This window comes from Eleutherodactylus coqui, chromosome 12, assembly GCF_035609145.1.
Source record: "Eleutherodactylus coqui strain aEleCoq1 chromosome 12, aEleCoq1.hap1, whole genome shotgun sequence".
Classification (NCBI taxonomy): Eukaryota; Metazoa; Chordata; class Amphibia; order Anura; family Eleutherodactylidae; genus Eleutherodactylus; species Eleutherodactylus coqui.
This window is the reverse complement of record NC_089848.1, coordinates 45,780,808-45,803,944: the sequence shown is the minus strand read 5'-3', so window position 1 is coordinate 45,803,944 and position 23,137 is coordinate 45,780,808. Positions and strand designations below refer to the sequence as shown.

The 23,137-nt window shown below is 43.2% G+C and overlaps 1 protein-coding gene across 1 annotated transcript in view; it reads right to left on the bottom strand.

Annotated features, from left to right (window-relative positions):
* Window positions 1–3,739: 3,739 nt before the first annotated feature.
* OSBPL10 (oxysterol binding protein like 10) overlaps window positions 3,740–23,137 on the bottom strand; it is a 361,435-nt gene continuing 342,037 nt past the window's right edge. Inside the window, exons 11-12 of the mRNA XM_066584791.1 lie at window positions 19,439–19,592; window positions 3,740–4,055 (exon numbers count right to left, since the gene is read on the bottom strand). Coding sequence (XP_066440888.1) covers window positions 4,011–4,055; window positions 19,439–19,592 — 199 coding nt within the window. The 3' untranslated portion in view covers window positions 3,740–4,010. The remainder of the gene's footprint in view (window positions 4,056–19,438; window positions 19,593–23,137) is intronic.

Genomic DNA, 23,137 nt, shown 5'->3' with positions numbered 1-23,137 from the left:
GGGAGGCTCTACTGTTACAAGATTCTGGCCGTGCACCTTGAAACGCATGTCAAGGTTATGGAACGCGATATTAACGAGGGATTGGCGACAGGATTGTAGAGTTTTACCAAGATGTGTTATATTCTCCTTCTCCTAGATGCATCCTTATGATCGCAAAATCCCACAGCAAATTCCACAATAGACGCCCTCTATTTTCTTAAGAAATGGGGAGGAGGAGGGGGGGATGCTCTCTTTCCGAATATGCAAACAACTCTTCTCAGCTTGAGCAACCCCGGAAGAAGTAAGGACCCAGTCAGACTAGCGCCACCCTACATTCCCCACAAGCAAAGAAATACCTTGACGACAACCAAACGGGACAGTAAGCTCTGGACTGGCCTGTTTCAGAGTGATGATGTATGATGGCATGACCTAAACAGCAGGGGCCTTCAATTGGATTTTGGCTGCCCCTCCTGCGTTATAGCACTGTTAGTACCACAATATATTTTCCATAGGAATATTTCTCCACGAAACTTTCCAACCTCATGCAACTTTTGATATGGATTTTATGGACATTGATGTGAGTATGTGTGAAGAAATTCTTAAAGTGACTTAGCATACATTGAACGTGTTATGGAGATAGGTCCACCGTACTAGCAGCCCAAATATTGAGCTGTTTGGCTTATGGGAGAAATCAAAGTATAGATACGACTCTGCTGTATTCATTATGGGAAGCAATCGCCCTACCTCTCTTACCGGTGATTGATAACTAATGGGTATACCCCGTGTGGTTCAGGTAGCCAAGCTCAAGGTTGACTCAGCCTTCCATCCTTCCGAGGCTGGGAAAATGAGCACCCAGCTTGCTGGGGGGTAAAAGATGACTGGGGAAGGCAATGGCAGACCACCATGAAAAAACGTCATGATGTGATGTCACCCTAGGAGTCAGTCATGACTCGGTGCCAAGAGACTTTACCTTACCTATACATGCGGATAAATGGCAGCCATCAAACACTTAATGGCAGCCCAGAAGAGCAAGTGGAGTGCTCCCATCAGGAATACAGTGGACTTATATTAGGGTGGCTTTACACGGGACGACTGTCTACTTGACAGTCGCCCAACGATTAACGCAACTGTGCTTTTACACATTGGTGATAATCACTCACTGAATGGAGGTGAAGCGCGCTGGAGATCTTTTCCGGACGTTCACCTCGATTCAGAGTAAACAGGTAGTCGTTCGTAGATGGGACTGCCCATTTCCACAGGCCGATAGTTGTTTGGTATTTGTGTTAGCTAAAAACCAGGGGAATCCGACAAGTGAGTGATTGGTCATTTACTCTGTATTTACATGAGACAGCAGTCACCTATAATCATTCTTTTGAGCGATTACTTGGGTGACTATCAGCACGTGTGAAGCCACCTTTATGCACTACTAGCCATAAGGCACAGGGCAGCACAGTATAGCATATATAGTTTATGAGGCTCAGAGGTCCTGACAAAAAAAGCAGATAATACACTGCTCAATACTAGCAACAATAATGGAATGTTATTGAAGCGGTACAATCACGTGTATCCTATTAGTGTCTCTAATGGCTTTGGGTGGCAAAATATTTGCAACAATTTACAATCACGGTTATAAAAATATCTTCACTATTTTCTATTCCTAAAGATGGATTACTACCCGTTTTCTAGTACCGCTATAGTGAATTTTGCATTTGCATATTTATTTAATGACAATTTTATAGTTTGGAGTGCTTATACTTTACCTCTAGGATGAAATATATTTATATTGCTGATATTATGTGTCAGTATATTACAGATGCAACTATGTCCCTCTCTTCCTGGTGTAAATTATACAGTATATCAAAAGTCACTGAGAAATGACATGACCATCTATAGGTTTCTCTGTTCAAAAAGGAGATCCTGAAAATAGAAGTCCTAGCAACAAGTGTCCTCCGAAAAGCACCAGCTGAATACCCAATAACCACCATACCCCCTAAACAGTGCCAACCACAATAACCACTATAGCATTCAAACAGCATCAGCCACAAATGCCCCATCAATCCCTTAAAGCCACAGTGAGCACCATACCCTCATGCAGTGCCAGTTACAATACCTTAAATATGGCCAAGCAGCGCCAACCATATCTAAATACCCCTCCTCCCAGCACGCCACACATGCCTGTAGTCAGTCTACAGCTTCATATATCATTTAGTGTCTGGATGAAGAGTGATCCCTTAATACTTCTTATCTATTCTACTGCCACTACTGCTTTAATGGTAGTCAGAAGACTTTAAACTTTCATCTCCCCTTCGTCTCTTCAGTGCCTACTGTGTGTGCCGGGAAATGTTCCTTTTACCCCCTCTATGTCTCCGTATTTAATGGCTGCCCTATGATGGCTCCATACAGCACAGACATAATATCGCTACGTACAATAGGCCTTAGGTTGAGTTTAGAGAAACATCTTAGTGTCTCAGTCATGGCTTTAATGTCCAAACCTCCCGTGATGCTACTGAACCCAACTTATGTAGTTCTACAGTGAAGCAAGTTCTATTGAGTCGAACTGCAGGAGGTCCTTATATTGTGGTAGTAACGTAAATGCTTAAATGTGGCCATTGGAAACTAACCTAAGGCCTCATGCACAGTCGGATGTCGGCCCGGTGTAGGAGTCATAGCAGGACAATCATTTCACAGAGGCATACAGAGAAAAAAGCAGAACCTGCAGCAAAAATTACACTTATGAATACAACTTTATGGTCCCTTTCTCACGGCCGAATCACTGATCAACACGGATGTAGACTGGCGCTCATTTCATTTTCTTTTACAAAACTGCCAAGAATTGGCCTATGGGAACGAACGAGCCCCACTATGATCATCCGTCCCCATAGGCCGGCTGGCTGTTCACACAGGAAGATGTGCCGCCAATCAGAGAGCATTGTTATGCTTGATAAAACTAGGCGATCAGCCGACGAACAAGGTTTCACTCCTTTGTTGGCTGATCGCTCATCCCTTTACACAGCCCTATTGTCAGTTACACAAACGGTCGGAAGAATGCTATGAATGGATAATCGGTCCATGGAACAGGAAGGTTACACCTCATGCAAAGGTCAATGTATCCCCTTACAGGAAAGGGTATCACATCCTGACACAAGAAGATTTTGAAGAGTTCATATGTTTTTAATGGAACCTTGGTCCTATTCTGAATGAATTATCAATTATTTAGTAGCTAGTTAAGAAGTCCCCATCACTATTGACTGCAGCCATTGTGCCCGGATGTTACTGGCTTGGCTTGTTACACTGTATTTTACTTATCCCACCATGTAAATTCAGTTTTTATCTCTCCGGCCATTTTCCAATGTATCTGTGCCTCACCTTCACTACTCTAATTTTCCCGTTTTAAGGATTAGAATGGCAGAGTTACAGTAAGGACTGACACATCGGTAAAACAACAAGATGATGGAGAATCATTAGCTGTATGAAAATGCAGATTTATATGTCCTGCACCGTCTGTGGAAAGATGGACGCTGTAATGGCTGCCCCACATTCTGTACCTGTGAAGGACATCAAGATAAGACATAGAAACTTTAAGAGCGGGCTTACACTTATAGGTATTACCGGATTTTACGGAGAGAAGCTCTTACGTGGGTTTTTTTTTTCGGTAAGCAACACGTCTGATTTTCTTTCTGTGATTACGCTAAAATCTGATAAAATTTCTAATATTTCAATATAGGTAGAAGTTGTATTTTTACCTGAAGAGTGCAAAATCATTTGGCAAATAAAACATCAAAAGGGCTTATAAAACCTGGATACTTTGTGTATATACATATATTTATATGTGAGCATTGATACACAGAGTTCATTAGTGTATATATATATGTACACACTTGGTGACATAGAATGGCTTTTGAGTACACTGATAAGCTAGCAGCTGCAGAGATATGTTAAGTGGCTTCTTCATCCATTTGTATGCTCATAGTGAAGAATGTCCTTCCACGTGAAGCATTGGAGAGCCGCTTTGGAGGCGTGAAGTCCTGCAGTCAGTAGGTTTTCCAGAGAGGGTTCACATATATCCAGCCGTCACCCTGAAACAGAATCAAACAGATTTTCAGTTATGAAGAGGTTTATCCAGGATTATAAAGGTCGTCATAAATAATTTCCTATGTACCTTGCATCATAAACCCAAGCCTGGACGGGACCACAGGGGAACAAGTGAAGCCTTGAGTCTGGAGTGCCCCTTTGCATGTATGGCACATTAGACTCACTGCACTAAGTATAAGTCAGCATACATCATCTCAGCCAGCCTATACATCCATATAATACAGGGAAGTCTATTTACATAGACATATAGGCTGGCTGAGATGACATCTACGCACATTGACAGGTCGGCCACTCTCTCTCTACTTGAGCTTTGCCTTCTCAACATTGCTGTGGGAGTCCCCATCATCAATCGCCTTGCAGCTACTAGCGACCCAATACTATCTGAGATTTTTTGTTCCATAACAACCTCCTAAATATTGTATCATCGTATGGAGTCTAAAAAAATATTGTGATGCAATACAAACCAGAGAATTTTGAAGTATATAAAGGAGTTGTGACACCAAAACAATTTTAATAAGATTTCCCCTGCCAATTATAGACAATAGGAGAAGATTCCAGACTAGAGATGAGCGAGTGTACTCGTTAAGACAAAATACTCGAGCGAGTATTGCCATTCTCGAGTACATGCCCGCTCGTGCCAAAAGATTCGGCGGCCGGCAGGGGAGAGCAGGAAGGAACGGGGTGGGGGGGGAGATCTCTCTCCCTCCCTCTCCCCCATGCTCACTCCCGCAACTCACAGCTCACCCCCGCCGGTCCCCGAATCTTTTCTCACGAGCGGGCATGTACTCGTAAATGGCAATACTCGCTCGAGTATTTTGCCTTAACGAGTACACTCGCTCATCTCTATTCAAGACCTTCACTTTATCCTTGAAATTTCATACCAATGGAAGCAAATTGGTAGTATAGTCTTGAGGCTTAGAAGATACCACAATTCCCAAATATTTAAATTCCTTCACTATCTGTAATCACGTATGTTCCAATGAATAGTCCTTCCACAAGGGACCTAAAATGAAGAATTCCAGATTTTCCCCAGTTAATAGGAAGATTTAACAGCTTACCAAGTATATAAAAACTGGACAAGATAGGACTCATTGATCTACTCAAATCCCCCATATACAGCAGATCATCTGCATATAGTGAGATACGTTCCTCAATTTCTCCATATTGTAATCCAACTAGATCAGGTGATTTCCTCATCAAACCAGCCAGGAGCATCGATTAGAGCAGCTTTGGCAGTGTCGAGTTAAAAAACAGCTCTGTTCCCACAAACTCGATGCTCCACCCTAAGATTCAAATACAACTTCCTTACATTAATAGCAATTGTTTTGTTTGGCATAAAGCCGGACTGATCCTTATGTAGTAAATGAGTCATTACTAAAAATTATTTATTCACAAGTACATTCACCAAGATTTTTACATTAGTGGTCAACAGAGATATTGGACAATAGGAATCAGAAAGAAACACATCTTTTCCGACTTTAAGAATAAAGAGAATCCTAGCATTTCTCATTTGTTGTGGAAGTATGCCTTCCTGCGATGATTTATTAAACACCATCAATAAGTGTGGCAGAACATATCCTGGCAGCGCTTAAAAAAATTTATTTGGAAGACCATCCAACCCAGGCGACTTTTCATAAGGAAGTGTTGCTGCTGCCTCCCTTAACTCATTCAGTGTCACAGAAGCCTATATCATCACTCTCTAATCAGACTAAATTGGCAATTGCACCTGAGCCAAATATTCATAAAGATCTTCACAATCCACACTTAACTTAGAAGCATACGGGCTTTTAAAGGTCTCCAAAATGTCATCCTCCTTTATAATGAAAAAATTATCAGGCCTTCTCAATGCTGCCGCATAAGATGATGATCCCTGTGCCTTAATTATGGAAGGCCAAAACCGACCCCTTGCTTCTCCTTCCTCAAAAATCTTTCACTTCATAGAAAGACGTTTATTTTTTGCAATACATCTCAGATGTTCTGCCAGCTGAGACTGTGCCGCTCTCCTATTAATTTCAGCCTGATTAGTGGGAGAATATATCTATATCTATTGTGAGGGATTAGCATTTAGGATCGGTAGCAACCTGGGCATAAGCAGTCAGAGACAGTGACACTTGCGATAAAGTCTTTAGTCCAGGCTTTGCCTGGGTTTATTTCCAAGCAAACAAAAGCAAAATACAGGCCTTAACATCAGGCAAACACAAAGTAAATCCTGCTCGTCTGAGCACTTACTAAACATGTAGCGTCCCTGTCTACACACTGGTAACAAATGGCTCCTGCACACAGCCAGCCAGGACTCTCAGACCTGCAGAGGTCTCAGCTCTCTCAGCCCACACGCTGGGCTAGCCGGGCTCCTGCTCCACAGAGCCCTCTCTCTGGCTCTCAGCCAGATGCTCCCTCTCTGGCTCTCAGCCAGATGCTCTTCCCAGGCCCTGTAGGCCCAGGCTTTATATGGCCTGGTACTAGCCCCACCTGGTACGTGGGAGTGACCATCCCACCCTTCACTTTGGTCACTCCAGAAAAGCCGGCCCAGATTATGCGGCTTGGAGCCACTTACTTGCTACAACGTGTCAGTAACTTAATGCTACTAACACTATACTGCCGGCTTCCTCCACCGAGTCCAGGCTGCTCGGTGGCACGTACCTGGCCAAGTACTCCCCAAAGCCTCATAGGAGAGCATCCTAGGCGAAATATATATGCCCTCCAGCACTTTGCCGGTCACCTTCTCACACTATCTATACACACATTTGCTCTGCATCTAAAGCTCATCACTAAAGGGCCGAATATATATATATATATATTGTATGTCAAAGCACGTTTCCCCATTGAAATGCATTGAAACGCCACTAATGCATTCCGATGCATTTCAATGGGGAAACAAACTGCATGTAAACATAAAAAATCAATACTTACCTACCGCCAGTGTTCCCGGATGATTCAATTGAACGGCTGTGATTAGTTAACCCAGCGCCAGCTTTCATTGACTGAGGCGGCGCTCAGTTAACCAATCAGAGCATTAGCTTGTTGGAGGTGGGGCATTCAAGCCTCGCATCCAGAAAGCAATGCTCTGTGTCGGCGTGGAGGAGGGAGCGACAGCCTGCAGCAGCGCCGCAGACCATTGCGAGGACGAAAAGCCGGCGACAGCGGAGTATAGATTCCCCCCTGAGCCTCAGCTTGTGAGTTTCTTGACTTGCGAGCAGGTTCGTACCCTGAGTTTTTGCTCGTAAATAAGAGCAAATATTCGGGAGAGAGCCTGCTCGCAAGTCAAAAAACTCACAAGCTAAGGCACTCGCATCCTGAGGTACCACTGTAATTCTATAACTTCCTGGTGTCGTACAGACTTGAAATTTGGCACAACCATTCTTTAGATCCTAAATAGGAATAGTAAAGGGGTCACGACTTGATTATTTTTTTTTAAGCATAAAAGTTAGTGACCCCCTATGTAATGTAAGTAATAACACATCTGTACCGCACAAGCGTTAAATTTATCATTAACTTTTTTTAGGTCCTAAACTAGTTACTATTATTATTATAGTACCAGTGTTTCTGGTGGCGCAATGCGCCACTTACTAATATAGTATATAATGAAAGGGATTGTTTCAACAATGAACAATGGTTGACGATTAGATGAAGGGTGGACTGGTGTTGGCAGCATTAGCACTTGAGATGACATGGTATCGTGTTGAGGAAATGTGAAGATAGTGGGGAAGGACTATGCTTCAATGTTGTTGGTCAATATGCACTGCCAGCTATGTGTCTGTACATTTGTGAGGTGTCATCTACTGGAGTCTCCACATAGGTGTGCAGCTGCGTCACAACTAGCTACAAACTGCCAGACTAAATACTGGTGTATCCATAGCAACTGGGGCCGCAGGGTTTTGTGAGGGATGTAGTTCGCCCATAATACCTCATTCAGCTCAGAGACCATGTGACTGATCACATGACTGACATCATCACAGGTTTTGTCAACGCACAAGCTATGTATGTGCAAATTTGTGAGGTGTAATTTATTGGAGTCTCCACACAGGTGTCCAGATGTCTCAAAACCAGCTACAAGTCACCAGACTGAGTACTGCTGTATCCATTGCAACTAAGGCCGCAGAGTTTTCTGGGGGATGTAATCCGCCCATAATCCCTCATTCAGTGCACAAGGATAAAGGACCTGTGATGACATCACCGTCATGTTATCAGGGGGCAGAGCTAAGAGTCGGTAACTGATTACATGATCGTGAGATCACACAGGTGCTGTCAGCACACGGCTGCTGTCAGGCTCTGCATGTAACTTACACCGCAAACACGGACTCACGGACAAGTGGTCCTTAGCACTTTGATAGGAAAAGTAAAGTTGTCGCAACTTGATCATTCAATTCTAAGGGCAAAAGTAAGTGACCCCTATATAATGTAACTAATAACACATATCTCTACCGCACAAACTTGAATTTCTGGCACGGCCATTCTTTAGGTTGTAAATGGGAAAAGTAAAGGGCTTGCAACATCAATATTCAATTCTATGCGTGAAAAACTATGTGAAAATCCATAACACATGAGATAGGCTTTATAGTTTCTGAGAAAAGAACTAGGGAAATAATTTGTATACTGAGGAGAATCTAACTGACCTCTGTGTGTATATACTGGGGAGAATCTACCTCACCCCTGTGTGTATATACTGAAGAGAATCTAACTGACACTGTGTGTATATACTGAGGAGAATCTACCTCACCCCTGTGTGTATATACTGAGGAGAATCTACCTCACCCCTGTGTGTATATACTGAGGAGAATCTAACTGACACTGTGTGTATATATTGAGGAGAATCTAACTGACCTCTGTGTGCATATGTATACTGAAAGGCTGTAACAAACAGAGAAGCGGCCATGGACTGCAGGGATGGAGCATTCCTTTAAGACTAAGAAGGGGCTGCAAACTTCATTCTGGGGTATATTTGAATAAAAAGGGGCGTTGCCTTTAAGGGTAAAAAGTGAGGAGAGTGGGAGGTGTAGCACATTCTGTAGACAGACATCGGTACATGCAGTCTGAGGAGAATCTAACGCTCCTCTATGTGTGTAAAGATTTTATTCCTCAGTTTCTCTGAAGCAACCATGACTTCATAAACTATCCAGTGTAAACAACAGGTAAACACCTGGACCAAATTAACTCGGGCGAAGCCAGGTATATCAGCTAGTCCTCTGTATATCATAACCACGTATAAATGCCTTCATAGCATCCCACACTACAGACACTGAGGAAGAGCAAATATTAATCTGACTAAATTTCAATATAGCCTCCTCTGTTGCAGCATTACCATCAAACAGGTTCAACCAAAAGGGATTTAACCTCTAAAAACTATCCAAACCAAATAATCAACGACAAGTAAACTGATCAAACGTAAACATAAGGAAATATAGACGGAGTACGTGAACGCCGACAGCAGCATTTACAGCTTTAACAGCTGCAATCAGTATTCACTCTGCGAGAAACAGCCGGCACCTGCATTGTATAGAGCAGGAACAGCTTCCAATTCTCCCCCTACAAACCCCGAAATGTACGTCCTGTCTCATTAAGAATGAGGTGACATGAAAACCACGCAGGCATTCAGTTTTACCACAAAACCACATGGTTTAAAATTTGTTTGTTAAAGGGGCTGTCCTAAAATATCGTTTAGAGTTACATCCAGCCCATAGTTATAAAAAGTTTTTGTATTTGTAAAGTTGGAAACTTGGGCTGTGGCACCTTTTTAGCTGATCCATAGGGAGGCCCGGAATTAGAGTCTCCCCACTCAGCTATGGACGACGCTTCATTTACTGACATTCGTTTTATGATAAAGAGTGTCCTGCATCTATAATAGACTAAAACCACAGTACGCTCTCAACAACCCACTAAAACTAGATACAATGACCAATATAACAACATTTAATATAATAAGTCATCACAGTCCAGTTTTGCCTCCTGTTATTTCAATGTTTTGCCGTAATTTACATGTCAGAAGTATATATATATAGGAGATGTTGGTAGTCAGCGACTAAACATCAGATAGAAAGTATGCATTAAAAAAAATGCACCCACCAATCAAAAAATGGCAATAAAGTAATTGAAGGGTTCAAAAAGAATTACACAATGTGTGTGACCCTCAGCTGATTACAATTACACACTTTATGAGTCAATCTTGTCTTGTTATTCTGTATCACTATGAAGGAAAGTCTGTTGAGTACTTGTGAAGTGAGCATTGTGACAAGAGCGGTGTGACTTCATGGTGAGATATGCAGCCCCCTCAAGGATACGTATACCCTGGGAACATCTTGTAGTGAATATATAATAAGTCTAAAGTCTTCTGATTGATCTACACGGAAACCTCATAGAATTGGAAATTCTGCACTACTTATTTTCAGAATATGTTTTGGCTGAAAGGAAATAATTGCATCGATATTACAAAATCGGGGAACCGCTACATATGTAATTCCCTGATATAATAATAATAATAATAAACTTTATTTGTATAGCGCCAACATATTCCGCAGCGCTTACATAGACGGGGGATACAGAAAGACAAAAGTACAAACATTACAGAACCACGGTTACATAGTAATCAATTGATGGAGACAATAGGGGTGAGGGTCCTGCTCCAACGAGCTTACATACTACAAGTAATGGGGTGATACAGAATGATACTGTATGGCAAGGTGGAGAGTGAGGGGTGATATACACATAGACAATGGTCAGACATTTAGCCGTGTGACGGCAGAAACAGTATGACTGCAGGAGCGGTTTATGATGGCTAGCAGGGATTGCAGTCAGTAGGTCAGGGAGCATGTTATCAGGCGGAGTACAGAGGAGTTTGTTTAGGGAATTCGGTATGCCTCACTTAAGAGGTGCGTTTTTAGAGCACGCCCGAAGTTCTGCGAGTCCTGGATTGCTCGGGTAGCCTTTGGTAGTGCGTTCCAGAGGACCGGTGCTGCTCTGGAGAAGTCTTGGAGGCGGGAATGAGAAGTTCGAATTAAAGGGGCGCTCAGTCTGGTTTCGTTAGCAGAGCAGAGAGCTTGGGCTGGGTGATGGATTGAGATGAGGGAGGCAATATAGGGAGGCGCTGCACTGTGGAGGGCTTTGTGGATGAAGGTGGCGAGTTTAAATTGAATTTTGTATTTAACGGGCAGCCAGTGCAGTGATCGGCACAGGGCAGAGGCGTCCGAGTAGCGGCTGGACAGGAAGATGAGCCTGGCTGCCGCATTCAGGATGGATTGGAGAGGGTAGAGTCTGGTGCAGGGGAGGCCGATCAGCAACGAGTTGCAATAATCGAGCCGGGAGTGGATGAGGGCAACAGTAAGCGTTTTTAGCGTGTCCACAGTGAGAAAAGAGCGGATTCTTGCGATGTTCTTGAGGTGCAGCTGACATGTTCGGGCCAGAGATTGGATGTAGGGGGTAAAAGAGAGATCAGAATCAAATATGACTCCAAGGCAGCGGACATGTTGTCTAGGAGTTATGGTGGCACCACACACTGAGATGGAGATGTCAGGAGGAGGTCGGTTAGTGGAGGGTGGAAATACCAGCAGGTCAGTTTTAGAGAGGTTTAGTTTTAGGTAGAGAGAGGACATGGTGTTAGAGACAGCGGACAGTTAGTGATGTTTTGGAGTAAAGGTGCAGAGATGTCACGGGAAGAGGTGTATAGCTGGGTGTCATCAGCATACAGGTGGTATTGGAGGCCAAATCTCCTGATGGTTTGTCCAATAGGGGCTGTGTAGATAGAGAAAAGAAGGGGGCCGAGGACAGAGCCCTGGGGGACCCCAACAGCAAGGGGAAGAGGAGGGGAGGTAGAGCCAGCAAAGGAGACACTGAAAGAGCGGTCAGATAGGTAGGAAGAGAACCAGGACGGGGCAGTATCCTTTAGGCCAATGGACCGTAGCATACTGAGGAGGAGTTTGTGGTCAACAGTGTCAAATGCTGCGGAGAGGTCGAGGAGGATCAGTAGGGAGTAGTCGCCCCTCGATTTGGCTGTCAGTAGGTCATTGGATACCCTTGTAAGGGCAGTTTCTGTCGAGTGTTGAGGTCGGAAGCCAGACTGTAGGGGGTCTAGGAGAGAGTGCTCTGATAGATAGCTTACAAGGTGGGAGTAAACCAGCCGTTCTAGTAGTTTGGAGATGAAGGGGAGGTTTGAGATGGGTCGGTAGTTGGCAGCATCAGTCGCGTCCAGAGTCAGCTTCTTTAGCAGTGGGGATATGATGGCGTGTTTGAAAGAAGAGGGAAAGATGCCAGAGGTCAGAGAGAGGTTGAATATAGGGGTGAGATGGGAGATGACCACTGGTATGATATTTCTAGCAACACTAGAGCTCAGTTTTCAGAATAAATGACAATCAATTTTCCACATGTGTCTCTTAATATTAATTATATTGTAAATTTAAAATCAAGCAGCATTTATCTAAAGCATTAGTTCATGGGAAAAAAGGTCTACTACTTTGTGCAGAAATATTGCTACTGCTGCCCATAGGTTGCGCCTATTACTACTGCGCATAATGAGACTGTGTTCAGAGTCCCATGATCCGGGTCTAGGATGCTGTCTTTTTAAAAAAAAAATTCCCAAGATTGCCTGCACTGCCTCTTCCTTTCTAAATTCAGATGGAGAGCATTCCTGCTGAACATAGAAACAGAAGAAAAGTTCTGAGGGAGAGAGAAAGTTTGAAAAGTTAGAAATGAGCAGTGATGCAAACTTCTGACTCTCTAGGTAATCTCCAACTGACTTCCAAGTTTAGAGAAAGCAGTGGAACCACTTAGGCTGCCGGCACACAGCGGATTTGCATTGAGAAAACCTGGAGCAGGCATCCGCCTTAAGATTCTGCAGCGAATCCATGCGATTGCGATGTTCTGCTTGCAGGGAAGAAAACGTGGCATGCCGCGATTCTGTGCGGGCTGCGCATGGACGGCTCCCACTTAAGTCAATGAAAGCCGTCCATCCTGCGGCCATTCTGGAATCATCATTGCAGAATGGTCACGGGAGCTGCATCATCGCCATAGCAACAATGCGGCGTCAGCACATGCGGTCACCAGGTCAGATCCTGCTGTGAGATTCCAAATGCAGAGTCCAACCTGCCCGCCCTAAATAGCAAAACCAGATAAAAATGGACCAAAATCCCTGCCTCCAGTTTGCAGATCAAGACAATAGTCATGTGAACATGTAACAAAGCAAACATCTTTAGTGTGCCCATGCATGATGCCGTTTGTGTCATGTGGCCGAAAACTAAAATGCAGAAGCACAACAATTTGCAGTAAAACCCCATCGGTTGTGCAGCAGCACACCTTGTTCCGTGTATGGATAACCTAAATCTGGTCTTCAAATTTATAACGCACCCCTACAAATTGGTCCACAGTGACTTAAAAGCTCTGCACACTTTGCAACATCATAACAAAGATTTGCAGGTCAGTTGACCTTTCTTCTGTATTCAGAGCCCAATAATGAGGGATTAAAGACCATATAAAATTTACATTATTTAAATCAAAACACTTTATAAATTAGAAAGTCTTTTTCCTTAATTCTATGTGGCTATAAAAGAAAATGTTGAAAATTCTAGATTTCATCCTGGCAGCTGGAACACACACAATAGGCTGACATTTCTTGTATTTAGAGTTCACTAGCTTTGCTGCTTAGACTGAAACAAGGCCAGCAAAGTGTTCTCATTATTAAAGGGCAAGGATTTAAAGGGGATGTCCACTAGGGGATCAAAATCCCAAAAGAGTAAGCTGCATTAAAACAACACAGAAACTTATACTCACTTACTGATATCCCAGGCACTCTGGCCCCTGCAACTCCAATTACCCCCGCTCCACATCTATATCCGGGTAGCATGGTTCAATGCCATCTAAACATGTGACTGCTGCCACAAATCACCAGCGTCAGTATTGATAAGTGTGTTGTTTTAATGCAGCACTCTTTTAGGGGGTTGGTTTTCCCCACTGAACAACCTCTTTAATGACATATGGCAGCTCCCAGGTATCTTGGAAAAGGGCTATTCTTCAATGCATCACTCACCAAGGAAGATTTGAAAAACTGGAAAAAGGTATAAAAATGACTCTTCTACAGATTATCTAGTTAATGTAACTAAATTAAATAATGAGACATTCCTTTTCAGATAATTAAAGGAATCTGTGACCACATTAACGCTGTCCTATATGAGGGGTAGAATAAACCAAGTGCTAGACACAAAATTTGTTTTCTTACAGTAATTTGTATGAAATCACACTATTAGGTGCAGCACGATCCGAGCCTGGAATCTGCTTGGTGATAGGCTCAGGACTCCTCGATATTCTTGAGTTGCTGGCTCACTCTGTCAACCCGCCACTGATTGACAGCTTTCTCCCTATACTGTGCATGGTGAAAAAGCTGTCAATTAGCAGAAGGAGGGCTCCTGCTGAAATACAAGTCACGCAGCGCTCAGCTCACACTGCACCCAATAACGTGTTATTTCAGGAAGATTAATTGCAAGAAAACAGGTAAGTGACCCACCAGTGTAATCAGGGTGCCTGTTAATACCTTATGCTGCCCTCTGGTAGGGCAGAATGAACCTGATGGGGTGACAGATTTCCTTTAAAACTCTTACAATATTCATGCCATCCCATAAAGGGTATAGAAGGATCTGGAGGTTGTTCAGTCGTTGTTCCTTCATGGTCTTATGCACGTTGTAGAAGTTTACTGTTACTTTTGACTGAATATCTTACAGCCCAACATGATGTGATACATTTTCTTTGACTTTGCACTTTACTTCAAGAAACTTTTTTTCCTCAGGTATTCAATCAATACCGGTGAGGGAATGAAAGACTGTCCATGCTGAAGTCATGAATAATGCATGAATTGGTATTCGGAGTAATATTTAATTTATTTCTCTCTCACGCTACACCACAAATGAAAGGTATCTTGCTGCAATGACTTGACAGTGAAAGGATATTACCATTTACAGTTTACCTAGCGCATTCATCGATTTTCCTTTTGCAAATCCTGCCTATGGGAGCGCAGCAAATTAATACATATAAGAATAGTATAAAGCCATACATTCATAAACTGTACATAAAATCCAGGCACACTCCATGAGAAATAATAATAGGAAGTACTAATAATGATGCCGATGCACCAAGTGACTGACTGTAAGTGGAAAACAAATTTAAATATCAAAGTTGCGATGCGGTACAATGTCAGACGGCTTCCAGACAGATCCGCATACCAATGGGTCTAGCTGGAGAGGATTTTCACTTTCAACTACAAAGAGAAAACGAAAGCAGCATACTATATAGCAGACAAAAGTGCAGCCATAACAAGGCCTACATTTACAGGTATGCCACCAGCACAATCTCACACCCCGATGGATTCACGTTTTCCATTACTCTATACATTTCATGGTCAGCCATCGCTCTACTGCGGTCATTATGAGAACTGGAGGGGGTCACGAACGGAGATCGACAGCTGATCCTCCACCCATTTATGTTTGTATCAAATAATATTCTTGTACCCACAACCACACTCATTTACGGGGAAGTTACACGGATTTCACATTATCCTCCATACACAATGGGGAATATACATATTAATTACAATATGAGGAAAAGACATAAATGAGAACGCCATTAAGTTTCCTAAGACTTCAACTTTTTAACCCATCAATTAACTGGCCTGGTACAAAGTTGAGGGTCTTGGAAACACATTAAAAACGTTAATGGGTATATTGAGTGTTGGCACATTTGTCATTAAAAATTGAAAAAAAAAGTAAGAAAGGTGGAAGTGAATAATAGTGGCTCACACCAACCCCCATCTTCCTCAGCCAGACCTACTGATGACAGCTTATGTCATAGGTTGAAAATAAACACACGGAGCACAGACTTGATATATTTACAAGGGGCAGTAATGGTGCATAGAGCGGCTTCCTTGTTCTTTCACTATTGCAGTGTCTACCTATAGCTATATATAGGTAAAGTGGGCAAATTAACCTTTCAGTTATAACATTGGTTCTACTGTATAACGAGCATTAAATCAAGCACAGAAGCTAATCACTTCCATGTTGAATGCAACAACTACACACACACACACAGTACTGGAGTATCTTGTCTCCACCTGGAACTATGGGTGGAGAACTGGTATTGTGGGGGTGGAGTTATAGTCAACAGATCTGACAGCCGGCGGTGGACGGGGACAGATACAGTGCGGGGGAGGTGGGCTGCAAGCTAACAGCGGGACGGAGGGTGAAGAAAGTGCCTGAGGGGGCCAGGAATCTCTGGCAGCCGGCGGGGTACGAGGACTGAGACATTGGGGCCGGAAGGTAGCACTACAGTCGCCTTACAGTTGACACCGGAGGCCAGGGGGTGGGTGACTGTCGGTGCATAAGCACCACAGGTTGCGATCAAGTCCAGTCCTGGTCCAAGGCACCCAGCACAGCGCCCCAGCGTGTTACAGGTGTTTGTCAGTCCGGTCCGAGGCACACCAGCAGCTCCAATCTCCACTGTCACAAACCCGGCACCCTGGCATGTGTCCGGTCACAGCCCCGCGGTCAGTCTCCCTGACACAGCCAACCAAAAATCGCTACACTCGTGTGAACGAGTCCTTACACTGATGCATGTATAAATGTCATGAAATGAAGGGTTAATTTTATTAAAAATCATAATTTCACTAAACATTATCTGATTAAAAGAAAAAAGTTTGGATCCACCTTGAAGAAAAGGCTAAAAGGACATTGGTCAGTCAATTTAGTCTACTAAACAAATAGCAAGTCAAGAAAGCTGCCAGAAAATAATGGTCAAACAAACCTCCCTGGTCATTCATACTGGAGCAGTAACCCAGAAATCAATGTTTATTCTGCCGCGCAGTATGCAAATTAGATGAGAACCGTCAAATGGGCCTTTCATTATGAGTGAGTAGTCTTAAGCTTTCTTCAGTAAGCATTCCTCAACATCTCTTCTTAGTTCTTGATTAATGTCTTAAGTGTTCCTTAGCATCATTACTGAGCCATCAATCAAGAGCCAAGCGAAGGGGGGGGGGGGGGGGGAGGAGGGTTGAGGAACACTTAACGCGACCCTCTGCGTATGGACAAACAAACATGGCCATACCGTTTTTCTAACTATCTGATCCACACTGAGCATTAGTATGCATTAGCAGTCCACAACACTATACGTTGCTCTGACTGGCCAGTGCTGCTCACACGGGCAGCCTTAGCCAATCAGAGCAGACTGCAGTGTCTTAGATAAATGATGCATTCTAATGCACAGTGTGTATGAGGTAGTCAAAGAAGCAGCACAGACATCTTTGTTTGCTCGGGGTCAGAGGGTTTCTTTACTAAAGGAAGCAAAGGACCTCACTCAATGGCCCATGGCAGAATAAAACACAGATTTGTGGGTTACTGCTCCAGTATGAGTGGTGAAAAGGGTATGTTTAGCCTTATTGCCTTGCTACTGCATTAGTATCCTAAAATACATTGACAGATGAAACATAAAATGAGATGAAACATAAAAAAACAACTAATATGTATACTAAAAAAGTGTAGAAAGCTATGTATAATATGCATGGAAATGTTTAACACTTATGTCATACCACCAATCTTAACATTAGAGTTTAAAAACTGTTTCTACTGTACAGCCCAAATAAAAATAATTAGCAAATGGTTCAATGCAAGGATTAGGTTCCGCCTAACGTGCTAATGTGGAACATATGATAAAAATAAGTAAGAAAATCAGCATTCGGTATTGTTTTTAATTTCCCAAGAGAGATCATAAAAGTAATAATGAGATCACAAGGGCAAGAAAGAATTACTAGCTGATCACTAAGGACCTACCACTCAGAATCCTCAGCGATCAGCTGATTGACCGGCCTGCTATCATAGTCATTGGAAGCTTCAAAGAGGGTTTCATTTCCATTGTTGCCTTTCTATTACAGTTCTGCATCCAACCCCGAGTCAAAAGTGTAATAGAAGGCATCAGATCTAGAGATGAGCGAGCGTACTCGCTAAGGCAAACTACTCGAGCGAGGGGGGAATCTCTCTCTCACTCTCTCCCCCCCGCTCCTCCCTGCTCACTCCCGCAACTCACCGCTCTCCCTGCCGGCACCCGAATCTTTTGACACGAGTGGGCAGGTACTCGCATAAGGCACCACTCGCTCGAGTAGTTTGCCTTAGCGAGTTCGCTCGCTCATCTCTAATCAGATCCCAAGTGGTAGGTCCTCGGCGATCAACTACTAATGACCCATCCCGAGGATAGGTCATCAATAGGATTTGCCCAGAAAACCCCTTTAAAAATGGATTCACTATATGTAGAATTAAAGTCAATCTTTTTATGTTTGAAGAGAATATTGTATCTTGCTGTTGGTCTTCTAAATGGTTTCAATAAGCCCCTGCCCTTTGACTAACCTACCGTTAAGCACAGGCCAACAACCAATGCAAAGTCTTTTGAACTGACTTATTCGGATGCTCAGCCAAACATAGTCTTTCATTCTCCCTTTAACTACAAATATTTGTCAAGGCTGACTGCACAGACTGGCTGCTTTAGGAAGCTGGAATGCATGAGGCTGTGATCCATTGCATCATCTTACAGTTCACCAGTAGTCTATTATCTGTGCAGTAAACTATGCAGTAGCTTCTTGCTTATACAAATAGAGCAGGTTTACAATGTTTCATGAAGCTTCACACAGCGGTGCTTTTATATCCGAGCGCCACAGCCTGATATACTTGTGAGATAATAATAGAAGTACTCCATCCTCTGCCTCATTATCTTCTGAATAACATCCTATGCTCCAGCTATTATTGCTTGATTGCTACACTACATAAAGTTTAGAATGGATATAAACTTTAAAGCAATAGTGTATCCAGTGTCATGATATTGTTCTATACTATAACTTTGGTAAAAAGTTACAAAGTTTGTCAAGGTTAAAGGTATTTTTCATGCAAAAACTATTGATGACCTATCCTCAGGATAGAGACCCACGGCTCATGATTACGGACAATGAGCTGATTGCCCAGACTACCGTCAGTGCAGCCAGGCTGGATATCATCATAGGGGACACCAGTGGAAGTGTCCAAGCTGGCTTTAACCCCAATGAAATCAATGGGAGCTGAAGTAGCTATTATGCTTCCGTGTTCGACCCCGCTGTGCCGAAAGTGTAATAGCTGCCTCAGTTCCCAACGAATTTCAATGTCCATGAAGCGAGCTAGGACTCTACCGCTGTCATCGCCAATGATGATGTCCGACTCCGCTGCACTGACAGTGGACCGGGCGATCAGCCAATCACCAGGAATCCCAATTGGCAGGTGCCCTATGATTAACTGTTGGTAAGGAAAGGTCATCAATAGTTTTTGCCTGGAAAACTCCTTTAAATCAAGAGTCATAAATAGTATACGTAAAGTGAGTATAAACTTGCCTCTTTGATAAAATACTTTGGCTTCCATGGCATATTAGTAGATGCTCTCTGCCTTGCTTCTGCCCTCTGTCTTTCTTCCAGTTGGTGTTTGTACTCTGATGCTTCTTCGATATTATCAGCTTTTAGGGCGTTGGTGACATTTTCCCAAATACGCCTGAGGGGAAGATGGGGGAAACAGGACAGTAGTGAAAACTCTGCAAAATATGTAAAATATGGGAGCATTTGAAATTCTCTAAAAAGTCTTTGTGAAATTCTCTAGCAATATTGCATAGAAAGCTATGCACCCATGCTACACACCAATGTGCCCAGGACTTCATACAGAGGTTTTACATGGAATCGCATGCTGTATTATAGAGTATTCCCCCATAGAAGCAGTGGAGAATAAGATGCTGTAGAGACACCTTACAGTGACACAGACCATGCTATGGACCACGTATATGGCATTGTACATGCTCCAGGCACATGACTTCACCATACGACCAATTCTGTTGGAAAAGTAATTTTATTATTGACAATATGGGCTATGCGATATGGACAAAGAGTGTTCGAGTACAAGCCGGTTGGTCTGCTTGTATTTATATACCTGGTACTGCTATAATGGGATAGTGCACAGTATGGAGAATGTTGGATAGCGGGATTTCCTTAGCAGTGGATATTAACACTTTGTACGGATGACCCTTGGGTCAAAACTAGACAGTCAATAATGCACAGATTGCAAATCTATGGTTTTTCGTTTTACCATTTCTTAAAGAGTAGGGAAGGATAACACCCTTGTTGTATCCTTCCCACTAGAAAAGGCTCAGAAAACAAGAGATGTTTCACCACCCGGACATTTCTACGGTCAAGTTTCCATATGACATTATGTGGAGGTAACAGCATAGCTTATACCAACTAGTCATTGCAGATGTTTAGATTTCGCTTGGATAATAGGTCTCATATCACATATATTCTGCTGGGGATGTAAAATACATGCTACAGTTATTACAGTGTTTACCATCCGGTAACGGGGAAGCATTCATAAACACCTACGTTACTAAAGCCCCGACCGCTGCTTCTTCACTGCTCCAAGAAAGGAAGGTTATGAAGTGTAACTTCGATGTTCCCCTTTATTTACACTCCAAGCGCCCTCTTCATTTACATCTGACTATACTAATATGGCTGCTGGTAACTGCTGCTGATACTATTCAATCGCTGGAAGCATATTTCATTCTATAATGCGGTACGAAAATGCAAAACATACCGTAGGTTCCTTCTGGCCTGCCCATTTCTGAAGACTCCACACAGAAAACATTGCTAGGCATTTGCTTTGATATTGCACATTTTTATATACACATTCACTATTTTATTGTAACGTAGAAGGCAAGAGGTGTGGACATCATCTCATGTGCCTGGTAGCTCACCTGGTGGCAGGCAGACGTTTATAAAGTGAGGACACTGAATATTTGCTGTGAATTATTTTTGGTTTCATATATATTTATTTAATGTCTAGAGTCCTTATAAATAAATAAATCTTGTTATTTGTATGGCACCAACTATATTCCGCAGCGCTTTCAAGTAAATTTATTTATTACCCCCCACCAAGCTGGGTTCTCATTTTACCGACCTCGGAAGGATGGAAGGCTGAGTCGACCTTGAGCCGGCTACCTGAACCATGTGGGTGGGGATTGATCTCACAACCTTAAGGTTGTGAGTGAGAGCTTAGGACTGCATTTCCGCTGCCTTAGACTTAAACAATAACAATCTCATCCACACCACAAGGGCAAGTGTAATGCATACATCATACTCAATGACCAAATAGTATGTAGGAAGCCCTTAAAGCAAATGTGTCACATTTGAGAATGTAGTCTGAACTATGGATGGCATGTTATAGAGCTGGAGGTGCTGAAAAGATTGATAAATTGCTTTGTGGGAATGATTCTATATGAATAGTAATTTATTCATTCATTCTGGGCTTAGGAATCCAATGGGCAGGCCAAATTAGTGATTCACAGTCTATGTGTGTGTATACAGAGATAGCTGTCAATCACTGATAGGATTGCCCACTGGACACCAGAGCTCAGAATGAGCAGAGGATTAAATAAATAAATTACTAGTTCTACTGAACCCTCTCTCACAAATCTACAGGGAATGGACAAAAATATGAAAACATCGTACAAAATGCTTGCCTTTATTTACATGGGATTATAAATCATATTTCAATAAGACATGTAGAGATCGATTTTAGGTGGCGGTAATGTGACAAAGCAACTAGGTTGCCTTGGTCAGGGGTTTGAGCCACTTAGCAGCTGTTACTAGCTGGCTTCCAAAACCACTCAGAGCAGGGCAAGAGGTGAAGTAAACACAAATTTGGCGGGAAAGCTCTCAGCCAAGCAGGGGTCAAAAGGGCAACTCAGTGCTAATGATTAAAATCCCATGCATTTCGTACGGTGCTTCCAAATTTTTTGTCCACCCCCTGTATATATTATTTAGCTCATCTCACCCAGTTCTATAACATGTTACCCACAGTTTAGACTGCATTTTCAATGTGAATGGTTCCCTTTAAGCTCCCTATAGTGGCGGCTGCAGACAGTTTTAACTTTATCTTTTAACTCTACAACAATGCAGAGGATTCTGAGCTCTGTATCCCCAATAAGGACATAGGAAGCAAGAACTAGGTAGCCATAGATACAATCTTGGTGGGATCTGCTATCAAGCTAATGACTAAAGGTACCTCCAAGGGGGATGGCTGTCAGTCACATAAGCACAGGAGCGAAAGTCGTTCTGTGAATCGAAGCAGAGCAGGCCGGAGCTCTCCTCCAGCCACCCGCCTCCATTCACTGCAAACTGGTAGTCCTTCATAGATGAACAACTGCCTGTTTTCATGGGCCGAGAGTAGCTTGGTTTTTAGGCAAATGACCGATTTGTCGCTCAGTGTCCTGTTCGTGGCCACATGTACACAGGATGATTATCGTCCAAATTAGCTTTTGGCAGGGAGTATCTGGGCTACACTCGCCCCATATAAAAGCTAACTTAAAGGGGTTGTCCCGCGAAAGCAAGTGGGTCTATACACTTCTGTATGGCCATATTAATGCACTTTGTAATGTACATTGTGCATTAATTATGAGCCATACAGAAGTTATAAGACGTTTTTCACTTACCTGCTCCGTTGCTAGCGTCCTCATTTCCATGGAGCCGCCTAATTTTCAGCGTCTAATGGCCAAATTAGACGCGTTTGCACAGTCCGGGTCTTCTTCTTTTTTCAATGGGGTCGCTCGTGCTGGATGCCGGCTCCATGTAGCTCCGCCCCGTCACGTGCCGATTCCAGCCAATCAGGAGGCTGGAATCGGCAATGGACCGCACAGAAGAGCTGCGGTCCACCGAGGGAGAAGATCCCGGCGGCCATCTTCAAGCGGTAAGTAAGAAGTCACCGGAGCGCGGGGATTCAGGTAAGCGCTGTGCGGATTTTTTTTAGGTCCCTGCATCGGGTTTGTCTCGCGCCGAACGGGGGGGCTGTTGAAAAAAAAAAAAAAACCGTTTCGGCGCGGGACAACCCCTTTAAAGCTCATGAAATAGATTGTCCACAATTCCTTAAAAATAACATTTGTTGAATATGAAAATATGTATTTCATGTCTATGGCTGCCTTTAAAGTGAACCTGTCACCTCGTCACCGCATCATAAACTAGTAATAGTACTGTTCCGAGAGGTGATGGGCAGTCGAG